Source organism: Ciconia boyciana, chromosome 3 (genome assembly GCF_034638445.1).
Source record: "Ciconia boyciana chromosome 3, ASM3463844v1, whole genome shotgun sequence".
Lineage (NCBI taxonomy): Eukaryota > Metazoa > Chordata > Aves > Ciconiiformes > Ciconiidae > Ciconia > Ciconia boyciana.
This window is the reverse complement of record NC_132936.1, coordinates 85980471-86002295: the sequence shown is the minus strand read 5'-3', so window position 1 is coordinate 86002295 and position 21825 is coordinate 85980471. Positions and strand designations below refer to the sequence as shown.

At 34.6% G+C, this 21825-nt stretch overlaps 1 protein-coding gene across 1 annotated transcript in view; it reads right to left on the bottom strand.

Annotated features, from left to right (window-relative positions):
* RYR2 (ryanodine receptor 2) overlaps positions 1-21825 on the bottom strand; it is a 437742-nt gene that overhangs the window by 27382 nt on the left and 388535 nt on the right. The window contains exons 86-95 of the mRNA XM_072857729.1: positions 21639-21712; positions 13648-13728; positions 12548-12636; positions 10818-10946; positions 9330-9434; positions 6815-6896; positions 4372-5675; positions 3916-3980; positions 1942-2089; positions 301-387 (exon numbers count right to left, since the gene is read on the bottom strand). Of these exons, the coding sequence (XP_072713830.1) occupies positions 301-387; positions 1942-2089; positions 3916-3980; positions 4372-5675; positions 6815-6896; positions 9330-9434; positions 10818-10946; positions 12548-12636; positions 13648-13728; positions 21639-21712 (2164 nt within the window). The remainder of the gene's footprint in view (positions 1-300; positions 388-1941; positions 2090-3915; positions 3981-4371; positions 5676-6814; positions 6897-9329; positions 9435-10817; positions 10947-12547; positions 12637-13647; positions 13729-21638; positions 21713-21825) is intronic.

The window sequence follows — 21825 nt, the reverse complement described above, 5'->3', positions numbered from 1 at the left end:
TGCCAGTGAAGGCTGGGCTTGGCTGAGTCACTGTACTGTGAAAGGGAGCATCTGAGGCATGGGTATGCCTTTCAGTCTGCTGTGTCTGTCGCAGCACAGAACTTTGTAAATAGCTATTTGTGCACTGGAAGTCTATTATTACTTCACACAAACGCTTTAGCTCTCATTGTGTTAGATAAGTGGCAGTATGAAGCAGGTATTGAATCTGTTAGGCGAGGCAGTTTTACCATAGTATACTGCCTACAAAACCTGAATGTGTTTCAGTATATAACTCAAAAAGTAATATTTTGACAAGTTTACCTTATAGAAAAGCAGGATGAAGTTGATGGCAAAAGCAACAAACAACGCCAACATCCTCATGTTGTAAAAGTTTCGCGCAAAATAATTCTGAAAATAGAAACAGAACATAAATACACCGTGCCTAATAATGATACCAGTCGTTATTAGGTTGTTGCATGGGGGGTTTTTGTTTCCCCTATGGAACTTTTTAATAGAATTACAAATAGGGGGGGAAAAAAAAAAAGAAAAAAATCAAACATTTTGAGTGATGTATTGTACAAATTTTCTCCTACTCTGTAAGTGCAATAATGGATAAAGGACCTTTTGTTTCACTCCATGCAGAAAGGGATGAAGGATTTCTAATTGCCTCTTACATCTTTTTCATTATCCTCTCAATACACTTAGAGACAACACAGAGACACCACAATGTAATAGTAATGTAATAGTAATACAGAAATCTCTATCTTCCCTGTACCTCAATATTCTTGCATATGGCAAATTCTTACTTTAACCAAGAAACAAAAATGTCTGCATATAAATTTATTTTAAATCTTTTTTCTATTCCAAAATCAATCACGTTTTTACCAGATCAGCAAAAAGTTCATCTGTGACCTAAGTACCATGAGTAGAAAGCTTCTCTCACATTATGATGCTATCAAAAGGATTGCAGAAACGTACCTTTTCCCTTCCTGACAATTCACAAACCTTTCTAGCATACATTTTGAATGCTTTAACTCTCACATGGGAATTCCTCCATTTTTCAGCCCTAACCATAGATGACTCTTAGTGAATTATTAAATGAGACTATTGGAAGAAAAATTAAATTAAATTTGCATGACTGCTACATGATTAGCCTAAAAGATTAATCTGAGTTCAAAAGCAAAACTTAAACACCTAGTTCCTTATTAAGATTGTGACTGCAGTTGTGTAGTTTTGCTGTGTTACTCATGTTACAAGTAGGCTGTCTCGACACAATTGTATCTGCTAGATATATAGCAAAAGCGAATTTCTTTTTGCTTTGCATTTCACACTAGCCTCACAGAATATGTGTGGAATCTCCTATCTCATAAAAGCACGAATTTTAAATAGTGCCACAGCAAACTCAGGGATATCATATTTTACTGAGACACTCTCAGATACAGTTATACTATTTTTATTAGTCTTATTTTTCACAGGTTTTGAGAATTTTCTCAAATAATAACTTGCTCTTTCACAAAAAAATCTGTAACATCTTTTCTTATGAGTTTTAGGCTAAGCACTGTATCTGAATAAATTCTTTTTATAGGAGAGCTTGTCATTTCCCAAAGTCGCCTCTCAGGTAAAGACAAATTCTACAGGCTCACAAGCTGCTGTGAAAATCTGGGACATTTTATTCACATAAAAATGCATGGCTGTTTTCCAATGATGGACAGGCATCTCCGAAGATCTGGGTTTTGGACAATAATTGTCTTCCTAAGAATTAATATATTGTCTACTAAGTTATTTGTGTGTTTCTTTTCTCTAACTTTCCAGTTAAACCTTTGCCTTTATGTCCTTTTTATGGATGATGGTGGATAGAAAAATGAGGTTCAGTAGATGCAAATTTGTCTTTACACTGGTAGAGTAATATGGTGGTACACATCCCTGCCAACAGCTAAACACATAGCCTAGAGAATAGCTTACAAGAAGCTTCTGCTGGTATGCAATGATTTTCTTCCAGAAAGCTGATTCCTGAACTTCTGGTTCTCCATATCTGTGGGTATGAAGTTGCCTTAATTTCTGTTTCCCTTTGTCTTCCTTGGCTTTCTCTTCTTTTTCTCCATCTTCTCCTCTTAGGACACAAATGAAGCCAAAATAATGTCAAGTTAATAAAATTGCTAAACAAAAAAATAAAACCACACCCTGAAAGAGGCCGTTGCATCTTTTCATGAGGCTCAAGTAGCCATGACTCATGCAGTTCACACACATGAATAACAAGGAGACATATCCCTTTTCAGCCCAAAGTGCTGTCAAGGGTGACAGTCTGGTTAAGTCTACAGATAATTAAACTTACTGGTTTGGCACTTTGAAGTAAGGATACTAACTGGTAGAGGCAGGTAATCGAGAATCTGACAAACTTATTACCTGAGGGTCTGCTTCATAATTGTGCAGCTAATATTTGCCCTGACAAATGTCTGTAAGCTGACAGCTGTATGTCTGTGTAAGTGCCTCCATGTCTAAGTGCTCCCCTCCAACCTCATGCACTTGAACTATCTGGTTCCCACAAAGCTTGTAGAAAACTTTGGTTCTTCTTGCATTTACAAGCCAAACCTCAAGTTTTAAATTCTGCATTTCTGCCCACCTGAGGAATTCATAAGTACCCACTCCAGGAGGAGACGGGAATAAGAAAGCTTGACAGCATTCGATGTGTGATTATCACCATGCTGCCTGATTACAGAAAGTCATAGCTAGTGGGCTGCCTTCTCCAAACACATGATCTAAGGAACTGTGAATTATCTTAGAAGTTAATTTGACCTGACAGCATGATAGATGAAAGGATCACAGAAGTCCATTTGAAGCCAAACCAGAGTGAGAGGCAACTTATAAGTTACATTATTAATTTCTCTATACCTATCTACAAACAGAATAACTGATGTCCTAAGCTGCTTCTCTTACTAGAATACACTCGACAAACTTTCACTTGAAAGTTCACTTGAAAGCTTGTCTTATGTTAGGAGTGGCTTCAGGGCAGCTAATAGTGCCAGGCACTGCCCTCCTCACAGAGAATACAGGTATCACTGCAACTCACATAAGTCAAGCGGAGCAATCAACAGTGAAGTGATCTTCAAAAGTCAGCAAGAGTCTCCTTCACAAAGTTATGAGTTAGAAATTTGCTGTACTGATTAGGAAGAAGAGTTTTTGTTACTGGCAAGTGTTTGTCATCCCAGGAGAGCAATAAGGATAGAGCTTGAGACTCAGAGACCCACTTAGAATTTTGGCAGTGACATATCAGCTACAGGAACTGTACATGTATCAGGAACCATAAAATACAGTGATGAAGTGCCATGCTTTTTATTGGTTAAAACCAAGCACTATGTTTTGCTTTCCACTATTTTTATTCTGAGCTAATCTCATTAATATTAGTTTTTAACATATCCTAAAAAGTTTAAAATGCTCATTTATCAAATGCTAACACTTGTTCCTCATGAAGATGTGAGAGTACTCAGTAATTCATTAAAATTATATTGGAATATTAAGGTTTTGCAAACCTAAATAACTGAAAACAGGTCATAGCACATGGGACGGGCAAAACAGATTCAGTCTCTACCACTGATGGATAACAAGTCTCTGGAACCCAGGTGCTCTTTTTTCCAATAGATTTTCTTCTAGCTTTCAAACTTGCCAAGAAAAACTCTATCAAACACATTCTAAAAGAAACTAAATCGACATTACAAAGGATGCTGCTGGAAGAGGGACATTCATAAAATCTCTGAGTGATGCTATTTACATGGCATTTCCTTGCAAATGTGCATGGATGTGGAGGATGGTTAAAAAAATATCCTAACTGTGGAACGTGAACGGACACTAAATTAAAGGCAAAGAAGTAAGTACAAATCAAGCTGTTTTTTCAGTGAAACAAACCACATTTCATAGGATCAGAGTTAAAGTAATACATACTCTGCTTTTTCAGGTTCAGATTTTGTTTCCTCCTTCTCTTCCTTTTCATCTGCTTTCGCCTGCTCCTACAGAAAGTGGAAAAGAAAGATTTTAAAAAGTGTCTAAACACTATTATACAGTACAGAATTAGTTAAAAGGATACAGAGAGCACAGAGTGTTAGGCTTTTTTTTTTTTTTTAAACAATTGAAACCCTGAGAGAAGATGATCCTTCAATTTACATTAATGAAGAGACATTTTAACACCGAATTAAAAGCAAACCAAAACACCATGTACTTAGAGAAGGCTCTGGGAATTCAAGTTTATGATGTCAGAGAGGGTAAACACCAGTAATTATATGTGATTCCTTAAAAAACGTGTCACAAAACCCAGAAAAACAGAGATGCAAGTTTTATTTCAAGACTATATTTAACATATGGAAGAGAGGAACAAACAGCAGAAATAAAAGATACAGTTACCTGGATTTTTTCCTGTACCTCGGGCATTGGAGCTAAGGAGGGAGTGCTCAGTAAATCACTCAAACCAGCATTTGGATTGTGAGGGATCAATTTATACTGTCCACCTTCTCGTTTCAAATCCAAACCAAATATATCTGAGAGTAGATCACTCTCATCTGATAAAGTCCTCAGATCTGTCAAGTCTTCTGTAGGCAATGCAGCTTCTGTTGGCTTCCTCTCCCCCTCTTCTCCTTCCCCACGCACCTCATCCTGAGTGGGATCTGGCATATTAGCTAATAGTTCAGCCACTTTGATTTTCTTTGCTCCTTCTACTAGGCTTCCTCCAAGCAGCAAACTGCATATGATGCGAAAGAAGCCCCGTACGACACTACAAGCAAAATGTAGTAAGCCCATCAAAATGCTCCAATAGGAAGAAAACAAAGCCATGACCATGTCCTTCATGGTCATTTTCTTCACTTTTTTCATCTGTTTCTTTAGGCTCTTCATGCTGAGCATTTTCATAAGAGTCATCAAATTATACTTGAGAGCTACTAATGCTGACTTCATCGTCACGAGAGAGAAGAAACCCATCCTAGGATCCTGTTCCTCAGGCTTATCTTTCTCATTCTCCTCTTTATTTGCTGACCTTTCATTCAGATCTGACTCAGAGATCTGGGCAGCCAGTTGCATTTCAAAGATGGTATCCTCACAGAAATTAACAAAAAGCTCCATCTTTTCTTTCTCCCCTCCTTCATTTACAACATCAAATATAAATTGTCTCTTTGACTCTTTTACCTGAGGTTTCTCCCACTGAGTCCGACTTGACTCACTTATTTCAAAATAAACTCGTTCAATGCGCTTCGCACTGCCCATTATTTCTATGCGTCCAAGGAAAGGCTGAAAGTAATTCAGCACACTCTCTGACAGTTCAAGAAAAGTTTGCAAGCGGGTATCATGGGGCATGTGTTCTGACAGGTTGGTCAGGAGAACAGCGACATTGAAACCGATGTCTTTGGCAGGTTCATGGAATCGTTTCACAAACTCCTCATAGTCGAGAGTCTCATTCTCATCTGTTTCAGCACATGATAGCAGAAACTCAGTTTCAGACTGGGTGTAATGCTTATGGCTTTCCATTGCTTTGTGAAAATCCCTCTTTGAAATTATCCCTTTACCATCAGGGTCATATTCTTTGAATGCATCAGAGGAAGTCAAATCCTTCAACTTTAAGAACATATCAAAAAACTTCAGAATCATCTCCACATTGTTGGACGATTCCACAAGCATATCGACCATCTGCTTGCCAATAGTTCCATTCACAACATTACCTAGATGTGATGACATGAAGTTAGAGATACTGATGGCAGCAAATGTTTTGGCAAAGAAAAGCGCATAATAATGACTAGTGAGATAATCAAACAGTAAGAATGATAAACTATTGGCTAACACACTCACATGAGAAAGCTAGTTGTAAAATCAGAAATCTTTTACTAATAACACTACTGTAAGACTTGGAAAAAACATAAGTGACTATGTATTTGCCATTAAAGAAAGGAAGAACTAACAAGCCCTACAGAGAGGCATCTGTTACATTTAATATAGTACTAAACATGAGGCAGCATACTATGAATTTTACTATAGTGCAACATAGACAGAACTAGTGTCACATTAGTTAGAATGAGTAGCTCAGTAGGTTACTCATGAAGCACAGCCTACAATACTAAGAATTTACTTTGCGTCTCAGTGACCTTCTATGAACAAAGCAGTAGCAGTAGCAATACATGCTACATTGCAATCTATACTGCATTTACTGCCCTCCCAGTTCTCTCAAGAAAATAAGTGTGATAGGATATATGTAGGAAGCAAAAAGGAAAAACAGATCTTTGGATCATCTATGCGTATGTCTGGTTAGTCTAGTACTGGAAGCACTAACACAATACCATAATGGAGCTAAAGAAATAGCAGTATTTCTTGACAATGATCACATTCTCTGGGGAATCATAATTTCAGGTACTAGCTATAAAGGACCTTGAACCTAGTTACTAGATGAATCAAAGCCTGTTCTTTATGGCTAAGATCACTACTAAAATAAATGCAATACAGTAAAGGTGTTAATAAAATGACTGATAAATGGTTCAGTTCCTAGAACTCAGGATTCCAACTTCAATAGTAAAAAAACTTTTCACCTAAGCTAAAAGAGAAGCCAAGTTCATGGAAACAAAGTAAAACTTCTGCCAGAGCTGGATTTTATACAATTCTGACATTCAGAATTAATATAAACTATATCAACTATGCTATATAAACCTCCCATTCACTTTAAGACCTAACAGTTCTTCTCACAATTGAGACATGAAAATTAAAAACCCAAAGGAAAATGGAGCATTATTTCTCACATGAAGAAAATCACAAAGGTAAAAACTTTGCTAAAACAACTGTGAAAGAGAATTTCAAATTAAATTTTGACTACCTTCCAGCATAGACAGCAACATGACAACCATATCCTTCTGAAGATCCATTAATTCCTTCAGTAATTCAATTTGACTGGAATCCTAAATAATGAACACAATATATATGGTATCTGTTGACTTCTATGACATTTATATATGTGCATGCATATTTCACCCTGTAAAAATGAGACTTCGAAATTAAGAAGCTAGTAGTGTCAAAGCTGGTAATACAGTGAAAATACATTTAATTGCTTGATTCCTTACAGTACATTTACAGGATCAAACATTTACATGATCATCTGTTTAGAAGACAGTAATTTAATAAAGACAAAGTGAAAACTGAAGGTGATGAAAAAATTTAAAGCAATAACTGGGTATGTCAAGCTCACAGATGATGCCTCTGTAATGTTTCATGTCAGCTAAAATATTGTCGCTGTTTGTGTAATCAAGTTTACAACTATGAAGACTTGTAAAAACAACAACAGCAGCATCACATAGAGATCAAAGTGTAACATGATTCAAAGTGAGTTATTCCATTACAGGCCACTGAACTTTTTTTGGGGGAAAGAAAAGTAGAAATAAAATTTCAAAATATTTATTAATAAAGCTCCATTAGTATATCATTAAATAGACACAATATTGATTCTTTTAGCCATCTTTTATCTCATTCGGCTTATCAAGTTTACTATTTCACTTGCCAATGATTTCAACCTGGAGTCTATCTGGATAGATTTATTCAACTACTTAATTTCTTCCTTAGTGACACATTGTTGCATCATGCCGTTGATAAGGCATACTTGAGCATTGCTGGACTTCAGTGATTAGCACAACAAACTCAAGGTACTTTATGGCAATTTGGATCTTGGATTGAAAAGAGCACAAGTTGGAAATAATGAAGATTTCTAATTGATTTGTCTTGTAAGTTTTCATTATAAATCTTCTTACTTCAAAAGCTGCTTACAACCTGGATGATCTTTGTTCATTTAGATTGAAAATTTTACTATCATTTTCTGCCTTACAGAGATTTCTTAAGAAGTATTACCAATATCACCTTGTTGCTTCCTAGTACGAGACTAGAGAAGGAAAATGCAAATTAAAAAACACCCAAATGAAACAGTGATTTAGTTTTGTTCCTATTTAAATCTTGTTTCAAATATTCTCCAAAAGTGCTCTGGAAACTCCTGATTTAAAACAAAAATGAAATACTTAGCCTAGGCAGGTCCCTCTTACAGACAAAAGCCATATGGCAGCTCCTTATACATCCATTTAATCACTCTCTACACCTTTGAAAACTGGTACTTCAACAGAATCCAAAAAGCTTATTAATATATTCTTGCAATAAATATAAATGAACAAAAGAGCCCACGTCTATTCTGGTCTTTCCCGAGGCTCTGCTAGCCCCCTAAAGGAGCTCCCAAAAGCCAAGAGCTTGAGCTCCACACAAGAGAAAGACATCATCACTATTTATCATACATTTGGAGTAGACTGTGTTTCTGTCATCCCACAGAACAGCATGAGTAACTCCGCACACTACAATGGATCTCGTTGTGCAAAGCTTCTTGGCTCTCTCTGAAGCGGCAGGATGAGTATCATTATTTTCTAGATGCAGTAATTAAAATATGCTATTAAGCCACTCCCGGCACAGCTGAGACTATAAACTTGTCATTACTGTAAAAACAAATCTTGCCAATGGCCACAACATATTTCTCAATTAACACATAGCTACCATGTGTTTGACTCGCTGTCAGTAACTACTTAGATTACTGCATTCCATGTTGCTTTAGTGGTACAGGAAGAAAGCACAATAGCCACCACCATGGCCTACCCAAACATTGACTATTTTTTCAATTCTTAAAATAACAAAGATGTTTTAAAACCAGGACAGTGTCTACAGGCACTTATAAATACACTTCAGTAGAAATTCAGTGCATCACTCTTGAAAAACAGGTTTCACTGTGATGCCATTTGCTGGAAGAAGACCTCTATTTAGCCATAAAGAATGAGAAATATACCTCTAGCACAAAGTCTACAAATCTAAGCAGTCAGCCTGCTTTGAGCCATAAAGTCCCAAGGGCAGGGAGGAAAATCATTTGACAAGACTACTTTAATGTATACAAAGAATACTTACATGGATACATTTGGAGCCAAATAATAAAATCTAAAAACCTCAGAGCCCTCAGAGCTGTATTCCTTAACAACTAAAACCTTTACAAGCTTATGACACTTTTCTCTGAGAATGTCAAGTTATGCAAAAAATTTAGAATCACTACATTCAATTAAGATGTGTAATTCTTTTTAAAAAGGTAAGAAGCTGAAAAACACACTGCTTAAGGATAGGATTCTTCTCACCTAATTTTAACCCCCTAAAAAGCTGTCTATGCCAGTCCCCTACTGTATTTATCACCTCTGTCTCTTATTTTTCCTCATATTTCCGCTATTAACTGTTGTTATTAATGATGCAAACATATCAACAAGTCTGTTTATCTTTTACAGAAAAGTTAGTAACTTAAAAAGGAAAAAGTAAAAAAAAGATACCTGAGACAGCTTCATCTGCATGTGGGCAAACACATGAAGAAAACCAACCACAGCATCCCATAGCCTGCTATGTGCCAGACTTTGCTGATTCCCAGTGCATGGCCCCTATTGTTCAGGCAACAACAATAGAAAAAAAAATAAAGAAAAACAGAGTTTATTTGCAAGAAACTCCACAAAAACAGGAAGGAAGATATACAGGCAGTGCGTAGCTCAGGGCAGTCCTTTAGAAATGGCTATGAAAAATTAAACATATATAGAATTATCTATTTAATAACACCACTGACTGTAGGCGATGCCTATTCCTAATAGCCATTCTGCCTCTGTTTTAGCCAAGTCCCAGTTTACTAATTCAGAACCACAAAAAGTGTATCTGCTTGCAACTTTAAACTGCAAATGCTAAAGGGGTACAAGTCTTCAAGTTGATTCTTCCCTATGTAGTTCTGTAAATCAGGAATAACTTTATAGAAGGTTAATGCAAAATTGGCATAAGGGATCAGAGAATCAGACTCCTGATTTTTTTTTTTTCCCCAGCATATTCCAGGTGTTGTAGAATACAGTGCTAAAGAATATTCTTCCAAAAATTCCAACTTCTGAAAAGCAGGAATACAAAATCTTTTGAAGCCTCAAAGGGTAACAAATAAAATCTTTACCAACTAACAACGCTATTTGTGATTTGCCAAATGTGTATACATTAAACACACGTACACACATGTATATAAGCTGCCTCTACGCATATTTATCCAGTACTATTCTATCACATTTTATCCTCATGAACTATAAAATACTATTTTCATAATAAGGATTTTAATTTGAATGAAAACAATATAATAGACACCTAACAATCTAATGAGATTCATTCTAACCTGCTTATTATATACAGAAACACACTGTAATATTGTTGACTGATTTACATGAGAAATTAATTAAGAACTAAATTACAATGAATTCCTAACACATCATGGAAGAACTGCTATATTGTTATTTTGACAGAATTGATCCCAATCTCATTTATTGCAGAGTCCACCTCAAGTACATCTCTACAATTCTCAAATGTAACGTAATATTCCTGACAGAAAATACAATCTAATGTTCTGTTGACTAAATAGCATCTATGTTTTGCATTGACCTTAGTTTCTCAATGGATTAAAAGTGAAGACTTTAAAGTGGACAACACTGCTGCAGTCTAGGCCAAATTAAAACAAAACGAAACAAAAGAACTCTACTATCTTGCATACAACCAAAGGATGACTATTCACTAATAACTGTGGATTTGACTAAACTGCTAAGATTCCAAAAGAGTCATGATAGCTATATGTATATTTCAAAACTTCACCTCCCACTTAAATAAATGCACTAAAATAATGTTGGCACATAAATGCATCTATATTATATTTCTGTCTATGTTATAACTAGCTACATTACGTCTTAATGCCAAAAGTATGATTAGTTTTCTTTCAAATCCATAAAATTCCAAAGAAACTAATTTACCTGGATATACTCTGTAAGAGTATTGAAAACTTGTTTTGCAACCTGGATGGCTTTGGAAAAATTTCGTTGTCCTTGCTCATCAATAACATCCTTCCCAGAATAATACCAATAGAAATCACTAATGGATTCCTAAAAAACAGTTGTGAGAAGCACAAAGAGATTATGTAATCAAACTGCCTCTAACCAGTTATTCATCAAAATAAGAAAAATAACATTAGATAGCATTCTAGTTCTGAAAAGTATTTAGTTTATAAAGGTTTTAAATGACCCCCCAACGATTCTCAAGTATTACTTCAAGAATTGTAGTTTCATCTCAAGGTGAATCAATAGGAAAACAAATAAACTGAAATAAATATTTAAAAAACCCCACAGCAAACCTCAAAATAAAATAAAATTTAAAAATATAGATCTGTTGGTATCTGCTCTTAGAAATACAACTGCCTGCATTCTGAAAAGGAGTACTCAGTAGCACTATCATGCTGCATGCTGTTCATTAAACAATCTCTCTTTATACTGCGTGCTTGACACCTCGTCCATAGTGGGAGCAAATGTTGCTTTATGTGCATGATTCCTCTTTCCATCTTCCCCAAAAGCGAGCTTATTAAAATTTCAACACAGCAAGCAATAGAATGAAAATCATTGTATTGTTTCTACAACTTCTACAGAATGCATAAGAATAGAAAGGAACGTTGATAACAGCAGCAACTGAAAAAACACCAATTTTCAAAGCCTGGCATTCTCAGACCCAATAAATAAATGGCTAAAGGGAAAACTTTACTAGATAAATTAAAAAAATACAACAAAATATATTATCATGTACAGTGATTTTCAGAAAGATGAGAATAATAGGTAAAAATTATTAACATTTATCACAAAATATATTTACATGTCTTTCACATGCTCCAATCTGGAAACAGAGATTTTTTTTTTTCATTACTTTCTATTGGGTTGTGACAATGTAATGTTTTCCTATTTAAAGACTAGGGAGATAATTAAAATTAGAGGGTTGAAGGGTTTTTAATCTAGCCTTCTGCTTTTGTTTTTTCTTTTTGCCTTTTTTTTTTTCTCCTTAGAAAATGATGCGCTGTTCTCACGCTTCACTCCATGCCATCCCATGATTATCCATACAGCAGCCCAGTGTTCAGACTAAATCAGAACATGGATGAAAAAGCAGCTGGCTGAAGCTTAACTTGAACGATACAAAACACTCTTCAGTCACAGGGTAGTCTCAGTCAACAACTGGCTAATGCTATTCACTGGTATACTTAGCATGTATCTACCTTCTGCCTGCTCTCCTTGGTTAACAGACTCCATTGCATTCTTGCGTATAATGGCTGAAATCAGTTTTACACACTTTTGTCACCTTTGACTCTCTCAGTACAAAATAACAACTCTTAAAGAACTGTAACCAGAAGAGAATTACAGCCTCTCTCATCAACATGGGCTACAGTGACCAGAATAAGTGTCATGACAAATAAATGTGCTCCTCTAATAAAACTGAACATTTTGTGATAAGGATGAAGTTTGATTTTGCTGTAAACAGAACTTTTGTGGCAGAAAACCATTTATTGCTGAAGGAAATTCCAGAGAAATTAAGAAATTAATAGTCTCCACATACAAACTTCTGCCTTATGATCACAATAAATGAAATAAATTTTAAAAAATGGTAAATATTGTATAGATGCAAGTCATTACTGTCATCTACTTAATTAGTATATAAGTTAACCTACCTGAACTCTTAATAAGTAATCCACAGTGGAAATGATAATATTAACAGTTGTGTTGTTACCAGTCTGAGTTCTCAGGTAATTCTGAAAATCTAAAAATTCAAATAAAAGTTTAATTTAAATTGATTTAAGTGTTAAAGACTTACAAAACTACTCCTGAAAACTAATTCTGATTTAACATGGTCTAGGAAAGTATAGCTTAAAGGAATGGATTTTTTTTTTTTAACTCTTTTGCTTTTTTCTTTTTTGGCAACAAACTGTTTTAAGAGTTTCAGCATTTTATTGCAGAGATCACATACCACTGAACTTCTGAGGCCAGAAGCTTGATTATCTGTTTCATCTGTAGAACTTTAACTTGGTCTTATTGTCACCTCTTTTATGACTAATTTTACATCTCTAGAACTCCATCAATATCAACATAATTACACCTAGTATATATTTTGTTAAGCAAAAGTAAAATTAAATTGCATAATTATACAATTCCTGATTACAAAGTCATAAATATGTCCAATGGCTAAAAAAAATTATCTTTTTTTTTTCTTTTTCTTCTTCTTTGTCTTCCCTAATAGTGACACAGGGAACACAGGAAAATGTACTTAATAATAACAATACACTTAATATAATGTATTTGTTTAATTTTTGTTTTTGTATTTTTAAAATAGATGCTACTTTTTCAAGAAAAGTATTGTGTATGTTGTTGTAATTTCACATACGATTCTGACATTAGTGACAAATAGTGCACACCAGAAAGCACACAAATGCCAAAGAACAATAACTATATCTTCCTGTTATATTTTTCCTCTGAACCTTCACTGACTAGAAGTTATAAACCATGTACATTTTCCTATATAAATTTACCTTTCCTAGTAGGTCAAGATCCAGACCTCATCGTTTTGGAAACCATTATCTTTTCTACAAAGTTAAAGCTGATTAAAAAAACTGGCAATTTGATTCCACATAAATATTTTCCTTTCATGTACAGTCTAGCAGCTACTCCACCTTTCATAAATTATGAAGGCTGCCAAACCTTCAGCAGTGAAGAGCTTTTATCTTTAGTTACCATCACGTTGGCTTAGCTGACTGGCAGCCTGCCCACCACAAACCTGAATTATGTCCTTCACAAAGCAATTGAAGGAAGCGGAAGAGGTCACAGGTGAACTCATCATCCTGCATCACCTTTTCTCCTGTAGAAAGGCCAGATAGAAGCAGATTATCACAGGCTGCCACGTAACACTCCACAGCCCCTGAAGAAAATCTCCATATTTAATTTTAAGAGAGAAGGGGAGAGAAAATTTATAACCACCAATCTATCTATCTGAAGCACATATGACTCGTGCTTGGCAGATAGTTATTTGGTTGAAAAAAAAAATTAAATTATGAAACTTAACTTTTGATTTATAAATATGGCAGCATGAGCTTGGCAACATTTTACAAATAATCCATGATTTACATTCTTGTTTGACTTTGCTGGGCATGAATGCTGCATTACATACAAAGGTTAGGATTGGATTAATTTGGTTCCCATTCATCACAAAACAAGGTACTTAAAAATACAGAAAGAGATCTAACCAAACAGTAATAAAAATCATTCCTCAAATAAACTAGTAGATTTTAAAATACTCTAAAATAACCCATGAAATTTACAGCTGTGTGCATTCTCAAGAATCATTTAGGCTGAAATATTTGAGGATTTAGTACCTGTCTGCTGCTGACACAAAATGGATGTTGGGCATTTGTCTCTCTTGACAAAATAAAGCGATAAGCTTATGATGAACTAGAACAAATGCCAATGTGCTTTACTGAATTGGGCCCTTCTGTTCATTTTTTGGTAAATAGATAATATCCAAATATATAAAGCTTCAAATTATTTTCTTGATTCTTCACAGGAAGCAGTATACTAAAAAGCCCTCAATTAACACACCATTATTTCAATTACATCAATATGTACAGTTAACTTCATACACTGACATGTGAAGAAGAGAAACAACCATTCACCCAGGAAAACAATCACGACTGAGGAAAATGTAGAGCAACTAATAAAATGACACAGGAGGACAACAACATAGGTGTTCAAAACAATAAAGGCCACCTATTGAAAGTAAGGAAATTCCCATTTCTGACTTAGGAAAAGTATTTGGAATGTGTATGGCAACAAAATGGAAGCCATAAAAACTTCTACTTTTTAAGAATATACATCATTTGAATATGTGGCCAAGTGCTATTTGTAGACAACAAAAGGAAAGGAGATAAAAATGTAAGCAAACTGCAAAATAATTTGGAAGATATATTTGTAATGGGGAGATATTTTAGGCTTTTATCTGAACTTCAAAATCCCATGTCTACAAAGACAATATTTTTAGTGTGTGAACAGAAGGAAACCAGAAGAGTGAGTAAATGAATTAAAATTTAAAAGAAAAAAAAAGCTTTTTTCAAAAAGGTTATAGACAATAATAATTACATGAACAATTACTCACATACTGTTATATTGGTGGATAACTCTAATTATAATGTCTACATTTATAAATTATTATATTATTCTAATTACATTGTTACAGCTGAATTATAAACAGTATTTAGTCCAATTTGGAATATATTAAAAAAATGAATATGATCAGAAGTTTAACTTTACATAAAGTCATGAATTATTACAAGTTCAAGCTAATGGACTTATCAATCCACAGCCTGTGAATTTTGAAGTGAGAAGCTTCAGTACAATGGTAGTAGTAGGAAGCAAAAGCATTTTGAAAACTAATATAAATATTTTAACAGTACAGAATTTCACTCTTTCCTGTTGCCATCAAGACATAATGTTTGGTATTAAGAGCACATATCATCAAAGTATATGCCAACACAGTTTCTTCTAACACAGGGAAAGATAAAATGCTATTCCTCCTAATTCCAGATGTGTACTTATGGTAATGGCAAACAATATGCAATTCCATCTCCAAGAAGGAGCCAAATACTATAAATGACATACCATGACATTTTTCTCCATCCCAGATATAAATACGAGATATATAGTTTTTCAGTCACAGAAGACTGAAAATGCTTTCAGCTAATTAAACAATGAAAAATAAATGACTGTTTCTGTCAGTGCTGATTAAGGTATACGTATAATATATGCCCGAGAAGGCAAGAAGGCAAAATCACAAGGTGCCTGTGCACTTAAAAGTATATTATTCAACATTATATGCCAGTTCAGCCCTGCAAGATACTTTCACGTGTTGCCGGCCAAAGGCCAGAGTGTAGAATGTCCTGCAGGATTAGTCACTACTTTTTTTAATTTAACTGAACTCCTGTCATGCTTAAAGTTACACTTAGAGTCACATGCTTTGTTGATCTAGATGAATATTTATATTTTGCAAAAATAAGCATTACAGAAAGCTAAATAGTTGGTAGAGCCTGTACCTTAACACATGCAATGCATGTAGCTTGACTGCTGAGATGGCAATGATTTTAAAAAATAACTCACAAGGAAAATTGCTGATGTATTACAGTTGGAAAAATCAAGCACATAAAGGGTCCAACCATGTATTTCTTGCATATCAAGATAGCACTGAATTGAAGCCATTTCTATGAATAAGACTACAGCATAAGTTACAGTTTAGTATTTTTCCACCTCTATCTTTCTTGCCCTCTTATCAAGTAAGATTTTTCAGAACAAGAAGGAAAACAACTCTCAAAACGATTATACAGATCAATTCATGAAGTAATCTTCTGGCTTTTAGTATACCCACTGGAATTTAGGAATTTTTATAAAATAAATTCCAATTTTAATATTGGAAGGATTTGGAAGGGTCTTTTAATTGGCTCCACTGTAAAAAAAAAAATCACAAAATTAATACAAGTTATCGTAAAATTTGGCAAAATCAGAAGGTGTTTAGGTACATCATTTCACATAAGCTGAAAGGTCCATTCCTTTTGGAAATATTTTTACATATTTCAAAATGAAGCAAAAAACCCCATTCCAAAAAGCTTGGCCACACTAAGATTTAAAATAATCCTGTTTTTCAATCCCTACATATGATCAAAATCTGACTAAAACCAATGTTGGTATTGACAGGAATTTTAATTTTCAGATGCTACTTACTGACTGCAAGAGGTGTCTCACTGGCAACTACAGAACTGAAGCGCAGATCCACTTCTTTGTATAAAATCTAAGAAAATAACCTTTGCTGCTGCGCACACAAATTCATGCCAGTACACACAGATTTGCACAGATAATGTACTTACAAACATACATACTGTGTATAGTATGACTTAGGTTGTCACGAAACCATATTCTTTCTGATGATATGATGTATATTCTGGCATATATTTGCTTAGACGTTAAAATGCTGCCATTGCTCATGCTGTATGTAAATGATATGGCTACACACATGAAGGCTTTAAGTCTGTAGTTTTTGCAAAACTGGTAGCTTGTGTTTGTGAGGTACAGACAGAGTTACCATGTGTAGGAAAGAGGTACCATGTGTAGGAAATGAAAATAAGATTGAATGAAAAATGAAATACACGGGGTTTTTTCCTTGAAAGTACATGTGTCCAAGTTTAATAATTCTCTCTCTTTTTTTTTTTAATCCTCAACAGAAAAGATCTGACTTCTATTACTACTCAGAAACATTGGTCTAATGCTACATATTACAGAAATATACAAATACGTTCCGCTTTCAAAAAGGAACAGGGCTCCTTTTTGATGGTTGTTGAACAAGAGTAAAGCTCTCCCCTGATAAACCAAGTGAATTTATTCTTATCACAGGACCCGGGCAATATTGGGTTGGATTGTGAGTGCTGCATGCCTTTGACTTCTGAATAATCTGATTCAAATAAGAAAAGCACTTGTTTTCTCACAAGTGACACATAACCATTTCTCTGAACTGAAGCTACTTAAGTTTCCTTTTAAATGCAAACACTGATTCAAATACAGTGATATAAAGGTGGAAAACACCCCTCCAATGTAAGCTACAGCGGATCACAGAGAATTTAAACATCCACTTTAAGTGTGATTAGGTTGTTGAAGGACAAAAGCATATTTATTGATTTCACATTATTAATGGCTGAAAATAGCACTGATGTATAACCTCATTATAGATATTTATTATGTGGCATGTGTACCACTCTCAATCAGTTTAATAGAAAGTCCTTTAAGTCCTACTATCAGATCAAATTTCATTTTAAAATTATATTTTATTTTAATAAGTCTTCTAAGAACTTATGGAGAAACAAAATAATGCCATGATACAATATTAAAAGATTAACTATAAATACAGAGCTTTCCTGACAAAAAGGAAAAAAAAGGTAAAATAATCTAAGTGTAAACTTAACATCTTAAATTTTTTACTTCATATGATAAGTAAAACAAGTGTCTCCAAAGGAGAAAAACATTGCACTTTCAAGATTTTTGTGATTCACAGTGACATAGCACAGAGTATGAGTGTTAAAAGAAAAATTAAAAACCATTGCAAGATGATGAGCATTTCTACATGTCTTTGGTTTTGAAGCCCCCTTTTTTGAAAAGGAAACAGAACAATCAAAACAAAGTACATACAGAAGAAACAACATTGAGTACATCACAAAAACAAGTAAGAAACACATTTGCTAAAGAATCATCAATGTTGTTACCAGTGGGGGTTCCAGGGTTTGGAAAGGGAAGGTAGTACCAGTCAGAGAAATATCAGGACAAGGAGCTTATGATGCGGACAGCACAAAGGAACAGTTGGAATAGAGCAATAAATCTCACATCCATGTTGACTCAGTACAGGGCTTTCTACCTATTGCCAAGGTTGACATGGGACCGGAAACAAGCACTGCCCTTGAGGAAAAGTTGACTCTGTTCCCATAAGTGTCAACAGCAGTTTTTCTTTGACTTTGGCAAGAATAGTTTCAGGCTTATAGGTTGTAAACTCAAAGACAATTACTCATTAATTACGCAGACAATTACGCATCAGATTCAGATGACATGAGAAAGAGGCTACAGCGCACGTTTTACATCCCATCATTCCCTTGGGAATCAATAAAATGATCTTTAATTGAGGAGTAATTAATTACTCATAGAATAAGCATCTCCCTCAAAAAAAGGAACGGGAGAAAACATTTCCACATCTTTGGTACTTCCTTTGTAGTATTTACAGATGGTTATTCATAGGATTGCAAACAGACATATGATCTCAGGTATCCCATAAAATCTAGGATACTTCAAAACTGTTCACTACAGAAATTTCCCCACAGACGCACTGGCTGGGCTTTCATAATGCTATCAGGTATTAATACCAGTACCTGTACAGCTCTTATGTAAACTACTTTTCAATGAACTGAAAAAGGTGTGCTTCATAATATAAAAAATTATTATTATTTGAAGATAGCATAATATCAATAATAATGTAACCCTGAAAAGGAAAGGTACAGTCTTATTTGGTTTGCCTTTGCTGTGTTCTGTTTTCTTGAATTTTCAATAGCTGGATATTAATACATAAAAAAAGTGCTACTAGCAAATATTATCCCTTTGTGCCAAGAAATCTTTGACATAGTGTGATTACCGTATCTTGACATTGCTGCTGCTCAGTAACAAAGAAAACGAACACACATGATTCTAAGTGTAGAATTTTGTTAATCTGCCAAATAAAAAATTTCCACTGAGAAAACAAATAAGAATCCAGATCATCCCCCTCCCCAACATTTGGCTAATGAAAAGACATCTGCTGTGTTTGAGCTTATTGTTTCTGTTGAATGGTATACACTTTTTGTTTTTTAAATTTGTATTTGTCATGGCAACAGGAACATTTCATGGCAACTGCTCCTACAAAGCTCTTCCTTTACTTGAAGTAAGGAACCTTTGAGGTACAGGAACCTTAACACATCAAGAAGCTTTCAGAGCAAGGAAGAACCACCTATAAACATTATTGATTGCTCTAAATTAGCAATGCACCACCTCTTTCTTGTATCAACTCCCAACCGCATTAGATAAACCTAGCCAGTGGCAAGTCCTCTCCTTATTAACCACCCTCAAATCCTCACTGGATCCACCACTGATTTCCTGTGCTTGCACAAATCAATGCAGCGATAAAGCCACATTCAATACACAACATAAATACTACAGGAGGACTATAGCACAAGGCTTTGTGTATGTATAGGTATACTTTTTCTATTTTTTATTTTTTAACATTCATCCATTGCAAATACTGGGCTTACTAAAATGAAAAGAAATAAAAAAGAACAGAAAAAAAAAAAGAGTTTAAAAAAGCTTGCTGCTCTTACATCTAGTGTGCCAGTTACTGTGCAAATCCTGAGAAAGGGAGGAAGAACAAAGTGGGGAGAGTTGACACAAAACCCCAGAATTTTGGAATACACAATTGTAATAATAATAGAAAAGAACCCACTATTTTAACAGACTTACAGGAACAAAAAATCTAATTATGTTCAGGAGCTGTACAGTGCTGACACAAAGCTAAGAGCAGGAAAAATAAAGAATAGGCAGCTGTTTTAATAATTACCACGCTCATGAGTGATGACTGAGGAAGGGAGGACAGGACAATTAGTTCAAAGAAAAAGAAACAGGGAAAAAAGAAAAAAAGGTTGAGAAATTGTTTTTAGCAAATACAAAATATAGTTAGTATTGGTTTTGGCAAAATTAGTTCTGTACTAGAAGAGAAAGATCAAATAAACAGAAAATAAAAAAAATCCCTCAAATGAGGAAGCACAAGAATACTCTAACATAGGTAGAGTCAATTATGCAGCATTTAAAGATTTATTTATATTTGCATGCAAAATCAGTCATTTCTAGAAATAGAGGCAGTGGTCAAAAGAAAAATGAGCTGGTATCTTGACAGTCCATTTCAAAATCCAACATTATAAATAATAAATTTAATCGTTTAGTAGTAGAAATGTTGTCCAAAAGAGCAAAACATTGTGCAGAATAATCTTCAGTAAAACATGAAAGTAAAGGCCAAAACCTTACACACCAGCTAGCTGCATCAGTGCTCAATCCACAATCTTGTGACTAAATTTTATCCACATGGGTTCACTTTATTTTGTTTACTCATATAAAAGTCTAGCAAGATTTGATCTATAATTTAAGCTGTGGGAGCACTTTCAGAGAATTAGCATTTATGATCAGTCTTGAAGTCATTCAGTCAAATTTAATAGTTCATGATTTTGATTTGACACAAGCAGTTGAATATTCAAGAAATATGTCACATAAAAGAGCTACAAGCACAATAACCAATGAGATATGCAGTGTTGCAGGTTTGAATTATGAACCCCCAAATGCAATAATGATTACACAGTCAAGCTTTTTTACCTTGTTTTTAAGAAAAAAACATGTTAAAAGATTAGGTCACTGTAGAATTTAAACATAGAAATGCACCGTAAAAAATACTGAAGATAAGGGGAGTAAATGTGCTTTGGTAGCTCTATTAAGTCACATAAGAATGAATCTAATGTTTCCAGACAATCACAGCAAGGAAGTAGTAGAACTTACTGTCAGACAGAAGAAAGAAATTGACAGTGAACTGACAACACAGAGGGTAGAAAGCAAAATTGGTTCAAAGTCAAAAGTAAAGTGAAAATTTTGTAATATTTCCCCAAAGACAAACAGAAAAGAATTATTTCAAAGAAAAAGCTTTCCCAGCAGACGTTTTTCCAAACAGCAGATACAGTTCCCTCGACCTCTAATATTTAACTTACGACTTAACTAAATTGTCTGTTTTTCATTCCAGCCAAGACAGTTTAAGAAATCAGGTGGGAACTCTTAATTTCATTTTATGCTGAAACTGGTTAGGGAATTCTGAAATGTTTTACATGCATAAACACTGCTGCTTGTAACTAGACTCTATTTTCAATTTTACATGTAATGTCTTCACTTCTTAAGAACGATGAGTAAGAGCCCTCTGAGACTGTTCTGAAACTCCACACATGCTAGTGAATTACTATTGACAAGCATAGGCCTAGGTAGGCCAATTAAATATAAACCACTCTTAGGAATCATATTTTAGCTTCAGCCTCTACATATATATTTAACAGAGTTCTTTCAAATTCAGCTTGCTTCTGCAAAATGTAAAAGAGAAAAGTTCACGGATCATTTCTGTTAAATCGATTGTACCTGATCCCTCTTCAGTCACCATGCCAAGGCCTTCTGCTTTGTTCTGACGTTCAAATGCATTTAGGTCAAGAACACTGCAATGAGAAAAATTACATTTGTCCTGTGATTAATTAAATATATGTAATATTTCATTTTGTGAAAGATGGAGAAGGATACGTGATTTCATTTAAGTATATAATCATACCAG